The 25,438-nt window shown below is 43.1% G+C and overlaps 1 protein-coding gene across 1 annotated transcript in view; it reads left to right on the top strand.

Moving 5' to 3' along the window:
• The window catches only part of RBBP6 (RB binding protein 6, ubiquitin ligase), a 219,240-nt gene that overhangs the window by 131,340 nt on the left and 62,462 nt on the right, over positions 1 to 25,438 (top strand). The window contains exons 10-12 of the mRNA XM_033962792.1: positions 11,015 to 11,337; positions 19,223 to 19,310; positions 20,027 to 20,087. Of these exons, the coding sequence (XP_033818683.1) occupies positions 11,015 to 11,337; positions 19,223 to 19,310; positions 20,027 to 20,087 (472 nt within the window). The remainder of the gene's footprint in view (positions 1 to 11,014; positions 11,338 to 19,222; positions 19,311 to 20,026; positions 20,088 to 25,438) is intronic.

Raw genomic sequence — 25,438 nt, 5'->3', positions numbered from 1 at the left:
TTCGGGCCATTTTCAATGCCCTTGTCGCCTTTCGTCATCTGCTTCAGGATCAGGTCGTCCTGGTGCGCATAGACAACCAGGTGGCAATGTTTTATGTAAACAAGCAGGGGGGTACGGGTTCCCTGTCTCTGTGTCGGGAAGCTCTTTGGCTCTGGGAGTGGGCGATCAGCCACAACATCTTCCTTCAAGCGGTCTACATCCAGGGAGAACACAACTGACTTGTGGACAGGTTGAGTCGACTTCTCCAGCCTCACGAGTGGTCGCTCCATGCCTCGATTCTGCGCCAGGTGTTTGCTCGATGGGGGACGCCGCAAATAGATCTGTTCACCTCAACCACAAGCTGCCTCGCTTCTGTTCCAGGATTTACTCCCCAGATCATCTCAAGGCAAATGTTTTCCTGCTGGATTGGACGGGCCAGTTCCTCTACGTGTTCCCTCCTTTTCCTTTGATCTTGAGGACTCTCGTGCAGCTCAAGTCAGCTCGCACCACCATGATCTTGATAGCTCCTCGCTGGCCCCGGCAGCCGTGGTTCTCCCTTCTCCTTCAACTCAGCGTCAGGTAGCCTCTGCTGCTGCCTGTGTTTCCTTCTCTGCTGTCTCAGAGTCAGGGTTTGCTGTTGCATCCCAATCTGCAGTCTCTACACTTAACAGCTTGGTTCCTCTCCATGTGCCTCCCTCCTTCAGCTTCTCTCAGTTGGTGAAGGATGTTCTCGAGGCCTCTCAGAAGAGCTCCACTCGACAATGCTATTCCCAGAAATGGACCAGATTTGCTTTGTGGTGTGCTGAGCACCGCATGGAGCCACTTTCTGCCTCCTTGCCTTCCATGCTGGATTATCTGTTCCACTTGTCTCAGTCTGGCCTCAAATCAACATCTATTCGAGTCCACCTCAGTGCGATTGCTGCCTTTCATCAGCCACTTGATGGGAAACCGCTCTCCGTCCATCTGGTGGTTTCCCGATTTATGAAAGACCTCTTCAATGTTCATCCTCCACTCAAGCCCCCTCCGGTGGTTTGGGATCTTAATGTGGTTCTGGCTCAATTGATGAAACCTCCATTTGAACCCATCTGAGGTACCTCACATGGAAGGTGGTGTTCCTGGTTGCTCTCATGTCTGCTCGAGAACGAGGACGTCCTGCATGCTTGTATGTGGTGCGCGTGTTGTTGGAGTGGCGCCGGCTTGACGGGGTAGTTCAGAGGTCTTGCACATGCGTCTGGAGGATGGCCGTCTTGAATCGGAAGCCGGGAGGCGCTGGTGGACGGCAGAGGCATCGGCTGAAGAGGGAGGAGAGCCGCACAGGGACTCCGGGGAAAGGAAACCACCACGCTGCAAGGGCTGCAGCACCCACAAGCAGATACCCACCCCTGGGCCACCATAGTGAGAGCTCATGTAGCAAGTCAACACTCGTTTTGCAAAACGAAAGTTTGCTGAGTGTTTTTCTCATCTTGTAAAACACTCGCAAACCGGGTTACTCGTAAATCGAGGTTCCACTGTATATATATTCTCAGTAACAATTTGTAGTATGAACATTACCATGAAACACTGATCAACTTCTTTCCCCACTCTATACCTCAATTTTACAAAGAAACAAGAGTATCTTATATCCACCTCACCCTTCCCTCTTCCCTAATCAAACCCCAACAAACCTCTCAAGGTATAGGACAGGAATGGTGTGATCCCGACCTCCAGGCCACATACCCATCCCAAAATTTCTGGTAAGGAATTAACCATAACAGACATACCGCAATTAGGTTTGCACATCAAGTGGACATAGTCTAGCCTACTTATTAAATATTGCTTATCTGGCGGCCTTTCTGAATGCCAGTTTCTTGCTAACGCCATCCTGGTCAGAGAAAAGACAGAACGAATTGATGCTCTGGTACAGAATACCCAGGAATTGGGGCATTAAGCAAACAGCATTCCATCAATATTGGGCAATGTTTACCAGTTATACTAACTATTAATTGACCTGCCATATTCTAGTAGCCTTTTACAATGGGACAGTGCCACTAAACATGATCTCCAGCATAAATTCCCTTGGTGCTCATACATCTGGGAGAAGCACTGTGGGGTCATATATCAGTGATAAGACCATAAGAATAGCCTTACTGGGTCAGACCAATGGTCCATCAAGCCCAGTAGCCCGTTCTCACGGTGGCCAATCCAGGTCACTAGTACCTGGCTAAAACCCAAAGAGTAGCAACATTCCATGCTATCAATACAGGGTAAGTAGTGGCTTCCCCCATGTCTTTCTCAATAACAGACTATGGACTTTTCCTCCAGAAACTTGTCCAACCCTTTCTTAAAACCAGCTACGCTGTCCGCTCTTACCACATCCTCTGGCAACACGTTCCAGAGTTTAACTATTCTCTGAGTGAAAAAAAATTTCCTCCTTTTAGTTTTAAAAGTATTTCCCTGTAACTTCATCGAGAGTCCCCTAGTCTTTGTAATTTTTGACTGAGTGGAAAATTGATCCACCTGTACCCGTTCTACTCCACTCAGGATTTCAATATCTCCACTCAGCCGTCTCTTTTCCAAGCTGAAGAGCCCTAACCGTTTTAGTCTTTCCTCATACGAAAGGAGTTCCATCCCCTTTACCATCTTGGTCGCTATTCTTTGAACCTTTTCTAGCGCCACTATATATTTCTTGAGATAAGGAGACCAGAATTTAATGCAGTACTCTAGATGAGGTTGCACCATGGAGCGATACAGGGGCATTATGACATTCTTAGTCTTGTTAACCAACCCTTTTTAAATAATTCCTAGCATCCTGTTTGCTTTTTTGGCAGCCGCCACACATTGGGCTGAAGGTTTCATCTTATTGTTTACAATGATACCCAGATCCTTTTCTTGGGCGTGCTAACCCCCAAGGTGGACCCTAGCATCCAGTAACTGTGATTCAGGTTATTCTTCCCAATGTGCATCACTTTGCATTTGTCCACATTAAATTTCATCTGCCATTTGGATGCCCAGTCTTCCAATTTCAAAGGTCCGCCTGCAATTTTTCACAATCCGCATGTGTTTCAACAACTTTGAACAGTTTAGTGTCATCTGCAAATTTAATCACCTCGCTCGTCTTTCCAATTTCTAGATCATTTATAAATAAGTTAAATAGCACCGGTCCCAGTACAGACCCCTGCGGCACTCCACTGTTTACTCTCCTCCATTGAGAAAAATGACCATTTAACCCTACCCTCTGTTTTATATCAGATAACCAATTTGTAATCCACAACTGAACTTTGCCACTTATCCCATGACACTTTAATTTTCTCAGGAGCCTCTCGTGAGGAACTTTATCAAAAGCTTTCTGAAAATCTAGATACACTATATCAACCAGCTCACCTTTATCCACATGTTTATTCACACCTTCAAAGAAGTCAAGCAAATTTGTGAGGCAAGATCTGCCTCGGCTGAACCCATGCTGACGCCGTCTCATTAAATCATGTTTGTCTACATGTTCCACAATTTTATTTTTTATAATCGTTTCTACCATTTTGCCAGGCACCGAAGTGAGGCTTACTGGTCTGTAATTTCCTGGATCTCCCCTGGACCACTTTTAAAAAATCAGCATAACATTGGCCACCCTCTAATCATCAGGTACTACAGACGATTTTAGCGACAGTTTACAGATCACTAACAGCAAGTCAGCAATTTCATGTTTGAGTTCTTTTAGTACCCTGGGATGTATACCATCCGGTCCTTGCGATTTATCACTTTTTAATTGTCAATTTGGCTCAGTACATCTTCTAAATTCAGAGATTTCTTTCACTTCCTCCGAATCATTATCCTTGAAAACCATTTCCGGTTCAGATAGATCTCTTACTAGAGAATGACATGGGGGAAAAATTTGTCCCCGTCACCGGCCGACTATCCTCTGCACCGCCCCGTCACCGCCATTTCCTTCACCGCCCCGTCACCGCCACTGCCATCCCATTCACCGCCCCGTCACCGTCACCGCAGCATGCATAAAAGCCTCAAACAGGTATGATTTTATATACTTATCTTTATTAACGTATAAAGGAAACATTCTTTACAACTTTACAACTTAGTTAACTATACAAAAACAAAACACAACCTGTACTTTTAATTGTCCTTATTTTTTAACCCGTAGATGAACAACAAATCATCCACAATCTCTGGATTCAGACTAGTTCTCCTTTCTTCCACAGTCCTTCCTGCAATAGAGAATGCCCTCTCTGAAGATGTGCTGGTAGCTGGAATGCACAGTATCCCTCGTGCAACTTTTGCTAATTTTGGCCAGCATTCTTGCTTATTTCTCCAAAATCTTAAAACATCAGCATCACTACTGTATATAATATTAATTCATTATGGTAACCACAAAATTAAAAGAAACACAAAGCACACTGTATGCAGAGAAAATATTAATTAATATTTGTTTCAAAGAGGTCAAGACAGATGACTAAAATATGCAATGTCACTTCAGAAACAACTATAGAAAAATAGACAAATATAATGCAAAATATAGATAACTGATATAAATTCTCAAAACAGACACATTTTGATCACTAAATTGAAAATAGTCATTTTTCTATCACTAATCTTCCCCCACCCCATATATATTCCACAGGTTTTCAAAGAGATCAAGGCAGATGATTTTATGCAATGTCACATCAGGAACAACTATATAAAAATAGACAAATATAACCCCCTCCCCTTTTACTAAATCGCAATAGCGGTTTTTAGCGCAGGGAGATGCGCTGAATGCCCTGCACTGCTTTCAATGCTCATAGGCTCCCTGTGCTAAAAACCGCTATTGCGATTTAGTAAAAGGGGGCCATAGTGCAAAATATAGACAGCAGATATAAATTCTCAAAACAGACACATTTTGATCACTAAACTGAAAATAAAATCATTTCTCCCACAAGTGGACATGCTCTAAGGCTGCTTTAACTGTAAGGCGCCTGAATCTAAGGCTATATGCTACCATTCTGTAATGGAACCTGGGAGCCCATTCACTGCTATAGAATAGGCGTTCCCTGTACAGTCTCAGGGTGCCTACGAGGAAGAACCCACTTGGAAAATTGCCCCTTATTTTTTAAGGATTATAAAAATAGAAGCAATAATATGAAAAACAAAACCCAGCCTTAAAACAGGCTGAATTAATTTGTGAACCATTATTTAAAGGATACTAAGAAAAAATATTGTTTTCCCTTAACTTAAATGAAATAAACATATTCCTATCCATCATTTGACTATAGCTAAGGGCAAAAGAACCTCATAGAGCTGCAGTGAAATAGAAAAGTGATTTTGTTTTACTGTAATCTCTGCATTAAGTAGATTTGCACACCCCAAGCTCCTTAAATCTTGATGCACTTCTAGCTTTTCCTGTATCAGACTTTGCAAGATTAATAAATGAAGCATTCTTCTGCCTGCCAGTTAAAGGATGAAAAAAAAAAGCCTATAAAGTTCAAATCACAGCTTGACTAAACTCGAACTTTTTTGATTTCATTCTTCCTGGCTGACCACAATAAACACCAAGGTTGGGGAAGGGGTAAAACGCGGACCTGACGGACCTCGTGGATCTAAACCTGTACCGCCTTAAAAATCTGAGGTCCGTGTCGGTCCGTGTCCGTGGCAAGAGCAAGCAGAATCAGGTCCGACGTCCGTGCGTTTTTTTTTTCCCTCAAATGGTATACCACTACACTTGCTGCTTTTACTTGCTTCGGGCCTTACTCGTTGACGGGACCTGCCTACTTTCTGTTTCCGCGAAGGCAGGACCCGGCAGCGAGGAAGGCCCGAAGCAAGTAAAAGCAGCAAGTTGTAAGCTTCCCTCCGGGGCTCTATTGTGTGCATGCTGGCTTCCCTTATCTTCCCTCCGAAACCAGAAGTAGCGTCCCGGGGTGGGGAGGGGGGGAAGAGAAGGGAAGCCGGCACGCACACGATAGAGCCCCGGCCCGGAGGGAAGCTTACAACTTGCTGCTTTTACTTGCTTCGGGCCTTCCTCGCTGCCGGGTCCTGCCTTCGCAGAAACAGAAAGTAGGCAGGATCCGGCAACGAGGAAGGCCCAAAGCAAGTAAAAGCATGCTGGCAAAAAAAGGCAGGCATCAAACAAAATTTTCAGCGGCGAGTTAGCCCAGGAAGGAGCATCGGCGGCAGCAGCAGGATTAGCTGGGTGGTCATCTAAATCAGCCGGGGAGAACACTTACTTGTACCTGACGAAGTGAAACGAGTGAATCCAAGCGAGGCAGCGACTGCAAACAAAATTCAAATCCTGGGCTCGGCTCCGAAATCCAATCGCTACTGCTGCACTACAACCCATTAAATATCAGGTGTGGCAGTAGCGATTGGTCCTCTTCTTTGAGCAAAAAGAACTGAACAATGAAGAGCCTGTATATTAGGGGGCGGAGTCAATGCGGCAACGTGCAAGTCGGGTTGAGGAGACAGACCACGTGGAGACAAACATGGCCGCCGGAAAAAATCTGACACCCGGTCCTGAACCTCCTGGAGGAGTGTGTGGCGCAGTGGTTGAAGCTACAGCCTCAGCACCCTGGGGTTGTGGGTTCAAACCCCGCGCTGCTCCTTGTGATCCTGGGCAAGTCACTTAATCCTCCATAGCCCCAGGTACGTTAGATAGATTGTGAGCCCACCAGGACAGATAGGGAAAATGCTTGAGTACCTGATTGTAAACCGCTTAGATAACTTTGATAGGCGGTATATAAAATCCTAATAAACTTAAACCAAAGACTCACGGTGAAGACAAGGTAAATAGCGGTACATAGAAGGGGGTACATTGGCCTGTGGGGACAAATCTTTTCACCGTTTTTGCGGGCGGTGAAAACTTTTGTCCCCGTGTCTGCGGCGATTTGGCTATAGAGTCTCCATAGCCCACAGCCAAACCGCGGCTCCCTGCAGGGATCACTCCCCGTGTCATTCTCTATCTCTTACATCTTCCTCCATAAAGACTGAAGCGAAGAATTCATTCAGTCTTTCCACTATGGCCTTATCCTCCCCGAGCGCTCCTTGATTATCCAACAGTCCCACAGATTCCCTAACAGGTTTTCTGCTTCTGACGTACCTAAATAAATTGCTATGTCTTTTTGCCTCTTCAAGTTTCTCTTCATATTCTTTCTTAGCTGTCTTTATCATTGCTTTGCATCTAACTTGCCAGTGCTTGTGTTTCTTCTTATTTTCTTAATTCGGATCCTTTTTCCATTCTTTAAAGGATGTTTTTTTGGCACTAATAGCCTCTTTCACTTCACCTTTTAATCACGCTGGCCCTCGTTTCCTCTTCTTTCCACCTTTGCTGATACGTGAAATACATCTGGTCTGGGCTTCCAGGACAGTATTTTTAAATAACATCCACACCTGGTTTACAGTCCTAAACTTTGAAACTGATCCTTTTAGCTTCTTTTTAACCATTTTCCTCATTTTATCATAGTCGCTCTTTCGAAAATTAAACGTCCCTATAGTAGATTTCTTTTGCGATGTTATTCCCAGTATCAGCTCAAATTTGATCATGTTATGATCACTGTTTCCCAGCAGACCCAACACAGGTAACTCCTGTACTATGTCTTGCATTCCACTAAGGACCAAATCTAAAATAGCACCCCCTCTTGTCGGTTCCCAGACCAGTTGCTCCAAGGAGCAGTCATTTATGACATCTAGGAATTTTACCTCCCTAGCACTCCCCAGTGTAACATTTAACCAGTCAATGTTGGGGTAATTGAAATCTCCCATTATTATAGTGTTGCCCATTTCTCCAGCTTTCCTAATCTCTGAAAATATTTCTTTATCTGTCTGCTCATTTTGTCCCTGGGGACGGTAGTATAACCAACCTTTATATTCCTTCCCTTTACACATGGAATTTCTATCCATAAGGATTCCACATTGATATCTATGTTATGCAGTATGTTTATTTTATTTGATTCAGTTCTCTCTTTAACGTATAGCGCAACACCCCCCCCCCTCCAATTTGATCTACTCTATCCTTGCGATATAATTTGTACCCAGGTAACACAGTGTCCCATTGGTTGTCCTCCTTCCACCAGGTCTCTGAGATGCCTATTATATTTATCTCATCATTCAGTGCTATATACTCTAACTCTCCTATTTTATTTTTTAGGCTTCTAGCATTTGCATACAGACACTTCAGATTGTGTTTTTTCCTTGCAACTACAGTCTGCTGAGAAGACAGGGAAAATTTTTTTTTTTTAATAATTTATTATTTATTAGTTTTACATCTTTACAAGAAAATACATCTTGCTTAGGAAAATACAGCAGGAATAATTGTTCAAATGTTCAAAATCACATTTTACAATAATAAAAGAAATACGGATATGCTTTCTTAGACCACAAAAAGCTATGAAGGGGGGGGGGGTTTAAGCAAGTAATTGAGAAGCTAATCAATCAATCATAACAAAGAATCAAAAGTACCATGAAAGGCCTAACATAACACTCTGCATTCTCAATTCCATTAATCACCTAAACACCTGCAGCGATTTTCTTCAGTTCCAAAAAAGATCTTAACTGCTCTGGTTGAAAGAAGACATATTTAACTTGAGCATATTTCACAATGCATTTACAGGGATATGCGAGCAAAAAGGACGCACCCAAAGCCCTGGTATCTAAGACAGGGAAAATTTGAGTCTTTTACTCTGCCTTTCTCTTAAACTCTCCTGGCTTTCTTTCACCATTATTGGAACCTCTCTACGGGGACTCCCTAAATATCCTGTTTCAATAGTATCCTCCAAGGATACCTCACACTAAACCATCCGCTCCTGGGCAACTGTCGGCTTTCCCCACATCTCAGTTTAAAAGCTGCTCTATCTCCTTTTTAAATGTTAGTGCCGGCAGCCTGATTCCATCCTGATTAAGGTGGAGTCCGTCTTTTCGGAACAAGCTACCTCTTTCCCAGAAGGTTGCCCAGTTCCTAACAAATCTAAATCCTTCATTCCTGCACCATTGTTTCAACCACATATTGAGATTTTGGAGCTCTACCTGCCTTTTGGGTCCTGCGCATGGAACTGGGAGCATTTCTGAAAATGCAACCCTGGAGGATCTGGATTTCAGCTTTCTACCTAAGAGCCTAAATTTGGCTTCCAGAACCTCCTTCCCACATTTTCTTATGTCTTTGATACCTACATGTACCAGGACAGTTGTCTCCTCCCCAGCACTATCTAAAATCCTATCTATGTGAAGCGTGAGGTCCGCCACCTTTGCACCAGGCAGGCAAGTGACCAGGTGATCCTCACACCCACCAGCCACCCAGCTTTCTACAAGCCTAATAATCGAATCACCAACTACAACTGCCCCTGGAGACACATCCTTGGTGCAAGAGGATGTTGCATCCGCTGGTGGGCGGGTCATAGCTACAGGATTATTTTCTACTTCACCAGGGTGAAGTTCTCCTTCTAGGAGACCTCTCTCCTCCAAGGCAGCACAGGGGTTACCAGACAGGAGGTGGGACTTCTCTACAACATCCCTTTAGGTCTCCTCTATGTACTTCTCTGTCTCCCTCAGCTCTAGCCTCAAGGGAACGTACTCGTTCTTTGAAATCTAAGAGCTCTTTGCAGTGATCACACACATATAACTTCTTGCCAGCTGGGAGAAAGTCATACATTGTATAACCATTTTCAAATACAGAAGAATAAAGTGGGTATATAAATAAATAAAATAAGATGTTAAAATATTTCAGGTTTTTTTTTTAAATTCTTTATTCATTTTTAGAACTTACAATAAGTGTATAAGCAAATAAAAACATTTTTTAATTTAAATACAACACTTAATAATCTTCAAAAAATCAATTTAGAATTTATCTCCCCACTTCCCCCTTGATCAATAATAATCTTTGAACACAAAAAAAAAATTATAGTCCTCATCCTTACATTCCTTACATTTATACAAAGATCAAAATCTACCTACCCTCCCCCCCACTTAAGACATGCATATTTAAGGGAAAAAATAGTATTCATTTGTTACAATAATTTGTTATAGGCTCTCAAACATCCTGAAATTTTTTTAAATACCCCTGCTGTGTGGCTATTACCCTTTCCATTTTATATATATGACATAAAGAATTCCATCAGAAACTATAATTCAATCTATTCCAATTCTTCCAATTATTCGTAATCTGTTGTATGGCAACTCCTGTCTTAATAAGTAAAAGCTTATTATTGCTAGAAGATATTTGACTCTTAGTCCTCATTGACATGCCAAACAATACAGTATCATACGATAATGCCACATAATTTTCCAATAAACAATTTATTTGACCCCATATTGATTTCCAAAAAGCCAAAATCAATGGACAGTAGAATAACAAATGATCTAAAGTCCCAACTTCAAGATGACAGTGCCAGCATCTATTAAATCTAGAGCTATCCAACTTCTGTAAACGAACTGGGTTCCAAAATGCTCTATGCAACAGAAAAAACCAAGTTTGTCTCATAGATGCAGACACTGTATATCTCATCCGGACTGCTGGGAATGATGGACCACTGGTCTGACCCAGTAGCGGCAGTTCTTAAGTCCAAATTCGTAGCCTTTGAGACGCAGTAATTTGATGCTTAATCTCAATGCTCCAAATGTCCCGAAGACCAGTTTTTGGTTTTTTATTTATAAATCCATCTATTAATTTGTACCACTGAGCAGCCTGGTGTCCCAGGAAGTCCACTGAAAGCACAAGAATGGCAAACTATGCTGATTACTAAGATATTTCCATATTTCCGTTTTAAAATTGTTCCAGTTGATGGATCCTTCTACTTGTGTTTTCTCCACAAGTTTCTCATTGTCCTGCAGCTCTACAATTGGTACCAGCTATAAATTAACTTCTCCATTCCTTAGTTTCTATGGATCAGTTGACTAGATTAAAAAGTAAATTTTAAAAAAATCAGAATTTGCTAAACTGATGTAGCAGGACACACGTTTACAGTGGTGAGATGTTGCTGTTTTAATCGTAAGCAGATATGACAGAGGTTTATAGCAAGTAAATTTTTGCTTTCTTGGGTATTTGTATTTGATACATTTGTGCATATCTTCTACTTTTTTGTTTGTCTAGGCAGTGAACAATTTCAAAAATGAAACTGGGTACACAAAAAGACTTCGCAAGCAACCAGTGCCACCACCAAGACAGCCACAGAGACCACAGGCTCAGCATAGTGTGCCGCCAGTTTCGCGGCCCATCCCTTCTCGACAGCAAGATCCACTGATAACTCCTGTAACCTCTGCATCATCTCATGCTTCTAGTCCAGTAACTTCATCCATCCCAAGCCAGTCATTAGCAACAACTGTGCCTGCCAGCCAACCACCTGTGGTCACTGTGGATACTAGTGTGACATTACCTGCCTCTGTATGTCCAGAAAAGCAGGACACCCCTTTTCAGTAAGTAAAGTTCGAGGAAGAGGAGATAGTGGATGATGTGGATTATCTGCCCTCATGATTCTATGAAACTGCTTCCTATACGTATATTGCAAAGCTTATTTGCCTGTATTGCTGTGTTCATTTCTCTATTGTTTCTTTAAATTGAAAGTTAGGCAGCATTCTTATATTTTACAAAAGAGAGATGTTGAGATCCTAAACTAGTGAAGACTTCCTGATCAATTTCAAGCATCCATTTTTTAGTAATCTGCAGAAACATTATTGAGAAGATGGCTATGAGAGTTCTTAGACTTTCATTCTTTATTAGACTTGAAACAACGTAGCTTGACACGTTATTGGTATCCAATGTTGATTCAGTACTCCTATTAATTGACTATAAGGGGGAATCGGTAATTGAATTTTCAGGATGTGGCATCTGCATTTGACATAGTAAATCACTGTTGAATAACTATATTCTGTTATGCATACATTCAGAATTGGCTATCTGTAGAAAGGGTTTGACTAGTTTCATATATAAGATGGAGAAGATGATAGCGTTACAACAAGGGAATCTTCATAATTTTAAAAAAATATGGGGACCATTGACTAGTTACTCTAATGATCAGATATCTTAGCACATGGGTAGTCTATATTTGGGGTTGGGATGGGGAATGTATATCATATGGAAATAGGAATATTGATAAAAAGGGGGGTATTTATTTTATCTTACAAGAATAATTGATTGTAAATACAAGTGATATGTGAAAATTGTTTTTATTATGTATAATTCACTTGATGTAAGAATTAAAAATGAATAAAGATTTATAAAAAAAAAAAAAAAAGACATCATTTCATTTGACTTCCATTTCATGGTGAGGTCAGTGAGTTCAGAGCAGAGAGATTGTGAACATGGAGTTCCATAGGACTCAACTCTCTTATATTCTTCCCATTTGTGCTTTTTTATGGAATCATCTCCCTGTTTGAAATAAGGAAAGAATTAGATTTTATTATTTGAGAAGAGGCGTAATGCTTTTTTGTTTATTGGGACTAGAGAATGACATGGGGAAAAAAATTATCACCGGTCCCACCCTGTCCCCGTCCTCGCGAGCTCAGTCCTCATCCTGCAAACTGTCAGATCCCATCCGCACAAGCCTCGAATAGTTATGATTTTATACTGAATTTATTTTATTAAAGTATAAAAAGAGACAGTATTCTGTATAATTGTCATTTTTTAAACACAAATAATACAGAGCAAGGATCAACAAAACCCCTGTCTGCCCTCCCTTTCACAAATATCCCCTTCACTATTGTGAAAACTGAACAACCCAAATTACTACAGAATGCTACATAGAAAAATTAAGCTAACAGAATAGTGCATTAGGGGAGTGCAACTAGGGCAACTGCCCCCTGGTCAGAGAGAGAGAGAGAGCCCCTAAGCTAGCTGGAAGCTAAAGAAGCACAGCCTGGACTTTGATGTCCCCAGTTATGTCTAATACCAGCTCGAAGCAGGAAGCAGAGGAGACAGGCAGCGTTGGTGCCGGGCACCGAAGCAAGCAGGAGGAGGAAGACAGTAGGCTCGGGGTAGCGGCGAGAGTTCGCTCCGCCCCCCCCAAGCGTCACAGGCAGCGCCGGACTCCCCCTTGAAAAGGGGAGGAGCCAACGGCGCCCAGCCGTTCGGCGCGCGGCGAAGGCGTGCGGTAAAGGCGCTCGCCTTAGCGAGAGCGCCTTTGCGAAGGGCCTTGCAAGGGACGAGCGCTACTCTCAAGAACACCAGAGGAGAACAGACCGGTAAGGAACCGACAACCACAGAAGGTAAGGAAGAGACAGACACAAAAGAAACCAACCCGCACATACAATCAAGGTGAGGTAGAGCAGAGACAGCACACACGAGAGAGACAACAAGGCAAGCAACACAAGGAAGCAGCAGGCAAGGGACACAAGCACACAAAGGCACAGGCACTGTAACACAAACAGACTCACTCAAATAGGAAGCTTGCAGTCAGGAAGTCAGAAGGTAAGGGGGAGGTAGGATCAGTAGGAAAAAGAGCAGCAGTAGGTCACAACAAATCACTCAGACAACCCACGAGTGAAGCACGAAATGGAAGCCCAAGGAAGTCAGAAGATGAGCTTTCCTGTCTTCTGCATCGACTGCAATATGTATGACTACCTCCCTTCGGGGATCCAGGCATACATTTGCGATCGATGCATGGAGATGGATAGCTTGAAATGTCAGGTAAGACTATTGGAGGGAACAGTGATGGAACTCGAAGACAGAATCCGAGCACAAGGGAAGATTCTAGTGGAGTACAGCCCAAACGACGAGGTCAAGGATCTAGAAACGTTCATAGAGGAAGCCCATCAGCACCACGTAGAGTTCCCAGGGCTGGAAAACTGTACTCAGGAAACACATGTGAGGAGAGAAGACATCCATGCAAACACAGAAGAAAACGAAGACGAGATAGGAGACAACCGCACAACAGGAGGAATAGTGAGAGCACAGGAAGATGTCCCCCCACCCAAAGAACAGGAAACAATTTCAAGAGTATCATTGGAGGAAGATGACTGGCCCTACTCCAAGGACGTGGACCTACGCCCCCCAAGGAACTCCCGAATAAAGAAGATGGGGATCATCGTAGGCGACTCCATTATACGACACGTGGACAGCCACACCGCAGGAGGAAGAGAGGACAGAGTCGTCACCTGTCTGCCTGGAGCAAGAGTAAAGGATGTGACCAGCAGGATCTCCAGGATCATAGATGGCGCACGGGGAGTGGACACCGCTGTGCTTATCCACGTGGGAACAAATGATGTGAGCGGGCGGAAGTATGACAGGGAAGAGATGAAGGGCCAGCTCCGCTCACTCGGAAGACAATTGAAGATCAGGGAGGTGAAGGTGGCCTTCTCTGAAATCCTCCCTGTACCAAGAGCAGATGGAAAGAGACAAGGGGAATTGCAAGTGATCAACGCCTGGATGAGACGATGGTGCGAAGACGAAGGCTTCGACTTCGTGCGCAACTGGACGGCGTTCTGGGGAAAAAGCAAGTACTACAGAAGGGATGGACTACACCTCAACAAGGAAGGAGCAAGAGTTTTGGCAGGCAACATGAAGAAAGCAATAGAGAAGGCTTTAAACTGAAGGACAGGGGAAAGCCGACAGTCGACAACCGGTCGATGGCACGGACAACAGGATGCCCCGACGTAGGAACAAAGGACCACTACTCATACACAAGAGAGGTCGACCTCACAGCCAACAAAGGAGAACAAGCAGGAAAGGACAACTCAGACACAGGAGGGGATGACCACACAGCAAACATGGGAGATAACACAGGAGCAGTAAAGGATACCGTAAATGAAACTGTAAGGACAGCCAAGAGTAGAAGGTCCAAAAAGGTAACACGAAGGGAACTTAGATGTATGTATACAAATGCTAGAAGTCTAGGAAACAAAATGGGAGAACTAGAGACGATAGCAAGACATGAGAACATGGATATCATTGGCATAACAGAAACATGGTGGAATGAAGAAAACAAATGGGACACAGTACTACAGGGATACAAACTATATAGAAGAGATCGAGAAGGGCAGAAAGGTGGAGGTATTGCCCTATATGTTAAGGAAGAAATAGATTCTGTTGGAATGAGTACAACAGACAGGAAAGAGAAGCTGGAGTCCCTCTGGATCAAAATTCCTGGTCGCAATGGCGCAGATATAAAAATTGGCCTTTACTATCGTCCCCCAGGACAGGCGGAAGTCACTGACTCAGAAATGATGGAGGAAATCAAACAAGTATGCAAGACAGGCAATGTAGTTATATTGGGAGACTTCAATTTCCCAGGAATAGACTGGAAACTAGGAGCCTCCAACTGCGGCAAGGAGGCCAAGTTCCTGGAGGTGCTAGGGGATTGCTTCCTGGAGCAAATGGTAAAAGAGCCGACAAGAGGCGACGCCACCTTGGACTTGGTCCTAAATGGTCTCACTGGACCGATAACAGAAGTAGAAGTCATGGTTCCACTGGGAACGAGTGATCACAATGTAATCAACTTTAAACTTGACATCGGGAAAGGGAAACATGTCAAAACCTTAACCACCACCTTAAACTTTAAAAAGGGTAAATACGATTGCATGAGAGCCATGGTAACAAAACGACTCGAGAAGATGGTGGACAAACTTGAAACAGTAGATCAGGCATGGTGCCTATTGAAAAATACTATTGCAGAAGCACAAGATCTCTACATTCCGAGGATTTCCAAAGATCGGAGAACTAAAGGCAAAAGAGAACCGGCATGGCTTACCATACAGGTGAAGGAAGCCATAAAGGTAAAGAAGGACTCTTTCAAAAAATGGAAATGCACGAAGACAACCGAAGCCTGGAACAAACATAAAGATGAACAGAAGAAATGTCACAAGGCGGTGAGGGAAGCAAAACAGGACTATGAGGAAAAAATAGCCCGGGAGGCCAAAAACTTCAAGCCCTTCTTTAGATACGTGAAAGGGAAAAAACCTGCAAAAGAGGCAGTGGGACCCCTGGACGACAAGGGAAGAAAAGGGTACATCAAGGAAGATAAACAAATCGCAGACAAACTAAATTCCTTCTTTGCGTCCGTTTTTACGAAGGAGGACACCTCAACAATACCTGAAGCGGAGAAAGTGTTTGCAGGAGAAATAGAAGACAGCCTCACCACAGTTGAAGTGGACTTAGCCCAGATATACTATCAGATCGACAAACTTAAAAGTGACAAATCACCTGGACCGGATGAAATTCACCCGAGAGTCTTGAAGGAATTGAAGATTGAAATTGGAGAGTTATTGCAAAAACTTGCAAACCTGTCAATCAGAACTGGTCAGATACCAGACGACTGGAGGAAAGCGAACGTCACGCCAATTTTCAAAAAAGGATCGAGAGGAGAACCGGGCAACTATAGACCTGTGAGTCTTACGTCTGTCCCCGGCAAGATGATTGAATCACTGATCAAGGATAGCATAGTTCAGCACTTGGACACACACGACTTGATGAAACCCAGTCAACATGGATTCAGGAAAGGGAAATCGTGTCTGACGAATTTACTCCAATTCTTTGAGACCGTGAACGAGCAAATTGATAGTGGAAAGCCGGTGGACATAATATACTTGGACTTCCAGAAAGCATTTGACAAAGTTCCACACGAAAGACTTCTCAGGAAGCTACAAAGCCATGGCATAGAGGGAGATATACAAAGATGGATAGGCAAATGGCTGGAAAACCGAAAGCAGAGAGTGGGCATAAATGGGAAGTTCTCCGACTGGGAGAGAGTGACTAGTGGTGTGCCCCAGGGCTCGGTACTTGGGCCGATCCTTTTTAATATTTATATCAATGACCTGGAAAACGGAACATCCAGTGAGATCATCAAGTTTGCAGACGACACAAAACTCTGCCGGGCAATCAGATCGCAGGAGGACAGTGAGGAACTCCAGAGCGATTTGTGTCGGTTAGAAAAATGGGCGGAGAAATGGCAGATGAAGTTCAACGTGGAGAAATGCAAGGTAATGCATTTAGGCAGTAAAAATAAGGAATACGAGTACAGAATGTCAGGTGCAACTCTGGGGAAAAGTGAACAAGAAAGAGATCTGGGTGTACTGATAGATAGGACCCTGAAGCCGTCGGCACAATGCGTGGCAGCGGCAAATAAGGCAAATAGAATGTTGGGCATGATAAAGAAAGGAATCTCGAGTAGATCGGAGAAAGTTATAATGCCGCTTTATAGGGCAATGGTCAGACCCCACTTGGAATACTGCGTCCAACATTGGTCTCCCTACCTAAAGAAGGATATAAAACTGCTGGAGAGGGTGCAGAGACGAGCAACTAAACTAGTGAAGGGTATGGAGAAACTGGAATATGAGGATCGACTTAAAACACTGGGATTGTTCTCCCTTGAGAAAAGGAGACTGCGTGGGGATATGATCGAGACCTTCAAAATACTGAAAGGAATTGACAAAATAGAGCAGAGAAGATTATTTACAATGTCCAATTTGACACGGACAAGAGGACATGAAATGAAGCTAAGGGGGGGCAAGTTCAGGACTAATGTCAGGAAGTTCTGCTTCACACAGAGAGTGGTTGACATCTGGAATACTCTCCCAGGGGAGATTATTGCGGAATCGACAGTCCTAGGTTTCAAAAGCAAACTAGATGCATATCTCCTTGAGATAGGCATATAAAGATATGGTTGGCTATAAAATAAGCCAGGTGAATACCTAGCAGGGCCTCCGCGTGTGCGGATCGCCGGACTTGATGGACCGAAGGTCTGATCCGGAGATGGCGCTTCTTATGTTCTTATGTTCTTATATATTTCAAATCTGAAATGTTCTAATCACAAAATATAAAATAAATTTATTTTTTTTCTACCTTTTGTTGTCTGGTACAATCACATTGGTCTTAGACTATGATTTTGGGTTCCTTCTAATTTCATCGTGGCATGGCTGGCTCCTGAAGGTAAAATAGGTGCAAGAGGAGCTGGGGAGGAGATGCTGAGTCTGACACAGGAGCAATTTTTTTTTTACCACAGAAGCAAGACTTTTCACCACTCCCACGGGGCGGTGAAAGGTCTTGTTCATATTCCTGCAGTAAACCAGTTGCAAATGTCTCCATTCCTGAAGATTTACTACGGTGACCATGGTTTACCGTAGTAAACAGTCCCTGTGTCGTTCTCTAACTGGGACGTTGGATCTTAATTCGATCTGAGACTGTGTTTACGTTGCTTATTGACACCCCTGTCATAAATATGAAATCATTTGGTTCTTATAATCCCATGTAACATACCGTTATTTTGAGGGTATGTGACTTTGTGTAATCGTAGATTGTAGTAAGAACATAAGCCATGCCTCTGCTGGGTCAGACCTAAGGTCCATCATGCCCAGCAGTCTGCTCACGCGATGGCCCATCAGGTCCAGGACCTGTGTAGTAGCCCTCTATCTATCCCCTTTTCCTTCAGAAAATTGTCCAATCCCTTCTTGAACTCCAATATCATACCCTGTCCTATCACTCCCTCTGGAAGCGCGTTCCAGGTGTCCACCACCCGTTGGGTGAAGAAGAACTTCCTAGCATTGATTCTGAATCTGTCCCCTTTCAATTTTTCCAAATGCCCTCTCGTTCTTGTAGTTGTCGAAAGTTTGAAGAATCTGTCCCTCTCCACTTTCTCTGTGCCATTCGTGATCTTGTAAGTCTCTATCATATCCCCTCTAAGTCTCCGCTTCTCCAGCGAAAAAAGCCCCAGTCTCTCTAATCTTTCAGCGTATGAAAGATTTTCCATACCTTTTATCAAACGTGTCACTCTCTTCTGAACCCTCTTGAGTATCGCCATATCCTTCTTCAGGTACGGCGACCAATATTGGACGCAGTACTCCAGATGCGGGCGCATTACCGTACTGGAACAGACCGAAGATTCATCAAACTCGGTATCCTGTTTTTGAACAGTTGCCATTCCAGGTCGTAAGTACCTGATAAGATCCCAAAAGAGTTAAATAGATTCCATGCTTCTTATCCCAGGAATTAGCAGTTTTCTCAAGTCCACTTTAATGGTTTATGGACTTTTCTTTCAGGAGCTTATCCAAATTTCTTTTTAACTCTTACTAAACTAATCCTTTTTACCACATTCTGACAGCAAATTCCAGAGTTTAATGACATGTTGAATGAAAAATGTGTTCTGATTTTTTTTAAGTGTACTGCAGTGCTTAGTAGTTTCATTACAAGTCCTTGTACTTTTAGAAAGAGTAAGCAAGCAAATTTTGTTTATCCATTACACTCAATTCATGATTTTATGTATTTTTTAAAATGTTAATTAGTAACTCAGAAGATTTTGATGTCTGAACACCTACCTCGGCTTACTGGAATCTTTATCAATTAATTTGTGTGGATTTTCTTTTCATTTGTTAGTGAGACTGATAAGAACATCACTCAAACTACGGTGATTCCTTCGACGCCTCTCAGCTCTGTGAGCAGCAGCAGCATGATGGAAGAAAAGGTAAAGCCTGTAGGTCGTCATCTCGCTTTACAGCTCTCTGGATGGACTGAATATTCCATACCTTCTGTATAGAATGGACCATTCCACTGCAGTTGAACAGGGAAGCTTATTTCCTATGTATCACCCCTATTTCTTGAAGGTACTTAGCCATGTAATAAATGCTGAGGGTTATGTCTTATGGTTTTAGATATCGTATTTTCTGGTTGGGTTGATATTATTACAGCAAACTTGTAGAAAACATATTTTCACTTTAGGACATTTCCCCATCTACAGATTGCATGCGCAGAGATTTTTCATGGTAGCCTTTTTCAGGGGTTCAAAGGATGTCATGCCCCTGGCTCGCACTTGGAATTATCTGCATATTGTATTTACACACTGGATGATGATCTGGTTCTATTACACTCTCCACTTAGTCAAAACTGTTAGGTACTTTCGCTCAGGGAATAGAATAAATCTAGGTCATGGGGAAAAAGCAGTTCTGATCTCTAACAGACATATCCCAAAAGGTACTGAGCGTTCTGAATTAATAGAAACAGGAGCGACAGCTGAGAAATTCCCTTTGCTGGGTTTAAGGACTTGGATCATTGTAATATCAAAACCATAGGCACGTCTAGTGTCAGACAAAAGTGAACAGATGTGTTTTCTTAACTAAATTTCTACCAATAAAGGGACCAAGTGAAATTGAAGGTTTTGAGTTTTCTTTCCTTTCTTTCAAGGGTTATCAGGTTCCTGTCCTTGGACAGCCACCTTCTCAGGGGCATTCTATTCCTACTACTGGTAAGATGTGCAGTGAACTTCATCCTTTTCTGTTAACCTTCAGTATAGGCTGTGAAAGTATTGTATGCAAATATAAGAAGCTTGACTGATTGGTAGCTGGGTGTTAATGTGCCATTTTGGGGTCACCAGCAGTGGAACCCAAACATTGGTAGAATGGCCTGCATAAAATTTTTTTGTATGGCAGTATAAGAAATTCTGCATAAATCACATATTCCACTAAAGCAAGAGACCATTCTGAATATCTAGTAGCATCATAGAAATATTGATGCTAGACTAATAGCAAAGGTTTTGACTATGCACAGAGGTGAATGTAGTGTTGAGGGAGGGAGTTCTGAGTATCATTGGGCCTGTTCTTTACATTTTTTTTGTTCATCATTGAGTACAATCCAACAGACATTTGCCACCCACATCCAGAATCTACACCCTGCAACCGTACATCTCCCTACATACTGCCTCCCAACCCCACCCCATCACCCGCAACCTGAATTAGCCACTGTGGAAACAGGATACTGAGTTAGATAGACCATTGGTCTGACCCAGTATGGCTGCTATTTTCTTAACTACTATTTATCACAGCTCTAATTAAATTATAAACTTCTCAAAATAAATCCTTAATTAATAGTGAAATGCTCAGACCTTACAACCAGTGCTTTAGTGTGATCACTAAATTGAGGTTGACAAGGGGACCATCTTCGCCTTCACTGTTCCCTACCCACCCTAGTTGTCTATGACCATCGAAATGTACTTATCTGGATCGGGTGGTTGATTTCTTAACGTTCATCCTCAATTGTGATAAAATGCCAATAAACAGTGCTGGTGATTAATAGGGAGATGAAATTCTGTAATCTGTGATGAGAATCCTAGGAAGATTGGCTGACAATAACCTGTTTTAACTCACCAGCACTGTTTATTGGCATTTTATCACAATTGAGGATGAACATTAAGAAATCAACCAACCGATCCAGATAAGTACATTTCGATAGTCATAGACAACTAGGGTGGGTAGGGGACAGTAAAGGCAATGATGGTCCCCTTGTCAACCTCAATTTAGTGATAACACTAAAGCACTGGTTGTAAGGTCTGAGCACTTCACTATTAATTAAGGATTTATTTTGAGAAGTTTATAATTTAATTAGAGCTGTGATAAATAGTAGTTTAGGATTCTCATCATAGATTACAGAATTTCATCTCCCTATTAATCAGTTTATTTGTTATGTTCTTAAAAACTATCCTCTGTATTGCCACTCCATCCCTAAACTGCCCTCTAAAAAATCTACCCCTTGCAAACTGCTTCACCCACCAAAAGCTATTCTCTTTGCAACTGCCCCACAACTCTGCAAACTGTTACCACCCCAAAAATACTACAGAATATCCCATACTCTAAAAATACCCTACCTGCCACTGACAACACCTCACAAACTTGCTGCTCCTGTAAAAACTGCCACCAACTTTATTGTTCCTCTAGACTGGCACAGAAATTGATGGGCTATAGCTCACCGTGACCAGCAGGTGGAGACTGAGATACAAACTTTTGGCTGTACTGTAGTATAAGTGGGCTGTGCAGTCCCAAGTATAATCAGTCTGCTCTCAGTCTCCAGCAGGTGGAGGTGGTAAGCCTGTGCAGTCTTCCCTGTCTTAGTGTAGAGCTCTTAGATGTTGGTTAAATTGGCCTTCTTGTCCCTAGTTGTGGTGCCGTATTGAGCTTGAAGGACCCTTTCAGGGGTCCATCCGACACTCAACTAGTTGAATTCCTCCCCCATTACACCCACCTTCCCCAATTTTTTTCTTTAGCGGTGTCTCAGCTTGTATGCCTTACCACTAACTACCGGTAAGGCATGTGGCTATGAGAGTCTTTGGGGTCTGTTCAAGTTAAATTAAAGTTGGGTTGAAAAAAAAAAAGTCCTGAGGCAGTGCCAGCCAGTCTGAAGGGAAGCCTTCAATTAAAGTTAATTGATTTTTATAGGTAACCGCACTTTGTTTTCCCTTGTAGCGGTTTTCACAATGAGCACTTTCAAGAAACTTAAAAAGTGCTCATTGTGCTCCAGGCGCACATGGATGCGGCCGATGTGTGCATGAAGTGCACCGGCCGCCACGAAGCGTAATCCTCGTCAACTTTGGGTGCCGGCGAGTATGGTACCTTTAACACGTGCACTGCTCATCAGAAGCAAGCAGTGGGGAAGCCTGGGCTTCCCCTACTGCCCACACAGGGATTTCCCCAGCTGCTGACAGTTAGGGAAATGAGGTTTCCCTTACTACCAGTAATGCTGGGGACTCTCTTTTTTAAGTTGCCTGCTTTAGCAGCTGGGTCTGCTCAGGCCTCCTTCCCGCTGCAGGCCTCGGGGGAGTTTTTTCGGTGGGTTTTTCACTGGTTTTGGCAGGAAGCTCCATCCTGGATCAGTAGCATGGAATGTTGCTACTCTTTGGGATTGTAGAATCTTGTTACTCTCTGGGATTCCAGAATCTTGCTATTCTTTGAGATTCTGTATGGAATGTTGCTATTCTTTGGGTTTTGGCCAGGTATTTGTGACCTGGATTGGCCACCGTGGGAACGGGCTACTGGGCTTGATGGACCATTAGTCTGACCCAGTAAGGCTATTATGTTGTCTGCAGCCTTAGGTGACCTTCCCCCTGCCTTAAAGAGACAGGAACAGGTTTCTGCTGGGTCTCCTACCTTGGCAGTGAGTCCTTCTTTGCCGCCAGGGAGGTTTGCCCAGATTTTGTTTTTCCAATGTACAGGGCATACTTGCAGTTAGCCAGGGGTCCTGTTTCTTCCCCGGGGGTCTCTGGTTTTCGGGGGGGGGGGGCCTTTTGCCTTCCAAGTCTAACCCCATTCGGCCCCCTTCAGCGTTGGCCCCTCCCAGTCCCCCCACCTTCATCCAAGCAGCCGCAGGTTTCGTGGGACAAAGATTTTTTGTTTGGAGATGCGTTTTCTCCTGATGAGGATTTGGACCTCCTTGTTGGACCTCCAAGATTCTCTCAGGGGGGACAGATGACACTGATAAGTGTTTGTTGGAGACACCAGCTGGTGAGGTTGCATTGGTGGTGCGCATTTTTCACCGGGAAGAGTTTCAAGAGCTTATTCTTCAGGTTTCATTGGTTTTGCACTTTGATGAGGTTGCGAGAAAGCCCTGCTTCAGGGGATCTGGGCAACCTCCCGTTCTTTTCCTTTGCATCAGGATATTCGGGATGTGGTTCACATGCAGTGGAAGTCGTCCTTGTTTGGCGCGATCCATGGCTCGGCTTTATCCCATTCCTGATGGGGATAGGATACCTTTAAGTCTCCTGTGATAGATGCGGTGGTTTTGGCTATCGCACACAGGCATATGGTGCCAGTTGAAGGCAGTTCAGCCTCGCGGAACTCTCAGGATCGTAAGTTGGATTCTTCTTAAGTAAAGTTTTGGCGTAGCTGCCTTAGCCGTCCAGGCAGGGATTGGTAGCATTCTGGTGGCCTGGGCTTGTTTCCGGTGGTCCAAGTGAGTTCTTGACTGTGAGTCTGATGACTAGTCCTTGGTGGATCAGGAGGTGGCTAAGATTGAGCTTTGTGCTTCTTATCTTTCGGTGTTTTCAGCCTATTTTGGATCTGAATGGTGTCAACAGGGTGCTCTGGATTCTGTCTTTTCGCATGGAAACACTGAGATCTGTCATTCTGGCAGTCCAGCCTGTGGAGTTTGACTTCTTTCGATCTAACAGAGGCCTACCTGCATGTTCCGATTCAAGCCTCCTATCAGCATTTTCTTCACTATGTGATTTTGGGCAAGCACTTTCACCAAGATTATGGTGGTGGCGGCCTTATGCAAGGAGGGCATTCTGATTCATCCTTATCTGATTGAACAAAGTCCTTCAGGAGAGTTCCCGGGTTATGACTTGGGTTATAGAGTTCCTGCAGTTGCTGGGATGGGTGGTCAACTTGTCCAAAAGTTGGTTAGAAACATAGAAAATGACGGCAGAAAAGGGCCACGGCCCATCTAGTCTGCCCACACTAATGACCCACCCCCTAACTTCCTCCATGAAGAGATCCCACATGCCAATCCCATCTTTTCTTAAAATCTGGCAAGTGAGCGAAGTGAGACAGTGATGTTGACAAGCAGTAGAGAAGGTGAAGAGCTTGCTGCACAATGGTCATCAGCTGTTTATAAAGAACAACTTTCACCGCATGAACTCCTGGAATTAGCGGAGGAACGGCAGAACTTATCTTCAGTAATTTCCTCAGCAGGTACTGTGAACTCTAAATTGTCCGCGGTAAATTTTGTGATAGTTCCTTTAAAGAAACCTGCCAGTGGTAGACCTGAACTCTATTTGGAAAGCAATTTCCGAGTTACAATCCTCATTGGAAACTCAGATGAAGAATTTAACTACTTACTGTTCTGGAATATTTTCGGAATCATTGAATACTCAGCAAAGAATTGAAAAACTTGAAACAGATTTAGCTGAACAAAAACAAGTGGAATTTATGGGGATACAGAATCAATTACTGATGAAAGAAAATGGAAATATTAGCTTTAAATTAAAAATGTTGGAGGAACACATCAAGAAGAAATAACTTGCGACTAATTAATTTTCCAAAATTAATAAAATATGCTCTTGATATGTTCAAGAAGTACCTCACTGAGAATTTGAAGATTCCTCAAAATGCGTATCCCCCAGTTTCAAAAATTTACTATCTCCCGGAAGAAGAAACACCTGAAGATCAACAAGCTCCAGTAATGGACATGTTGAATTTAACAAATATTTTGGAGAGCCCAGATTCTGAGCAGGTGACAGTTGCTACATTCTTTGTCCAGTTAGCACTGGACTCGGACATAGATTGGCTTTTGAAAATCTATTTCAAGTATAAAGATAAACTATTCCTAGATCAGAAAGTTAGAATTTATCCAGATGTTTCCAGAGTTACCCAAAAAAATAGGAAACAATTTCTCCTTTTAAGGCCTCAGGTCTAAAACTTAGGGGTACTTTTGTACTTAGGTTTCCATGTAAATGTTGTGTTAAGTTTCAAGGAGTTAAATATATATTTTTGAGTCATCACAGCTTTCAAGGTTTATAATGGGTAAAGATGTGATTTCTGCAAGTACCCCCACTAATTCTCAGGAGGAATGCTTGTGACTTTAGAACTAGGTTAGTTCTCAGGAATGCTATTCAGTTTTCTTATGAAGATTTGATAATGATTATGATTTATCCGACTTCTTAAAGCTAAACTATTTAAAGTTGTTAAAACGCATGCGGATTGTGAAAAATTGCTGGCGGACCTTAGGAGATTGGAAGACTGGGCATCCAAATGGCAGATGAAATTTAATGTGGACAAATGCAGTGATGCAAATTGGGAAGAATAACCTAAATCACAGTTACCAGATGCT

This window comes from Geotrypetes seraphini, chromosome 11 (genome assembly GCF_902459505.1).
Source record: "Geotrypetes seraphini chromosome 11, aGeoSer1.1, whole genome shotgun sequence".
NCBI classification, from domain to species: domain Eukaryota; kingdom Metazoa; phylum Chordata; class Amphibia; order Gymnophiona; family Dermophiidae; genus Geotrypetes; species Geotrypetes seraphini.
This window is presented reverse-complemented; position numbering and strand designations above follow the sequence as displayed.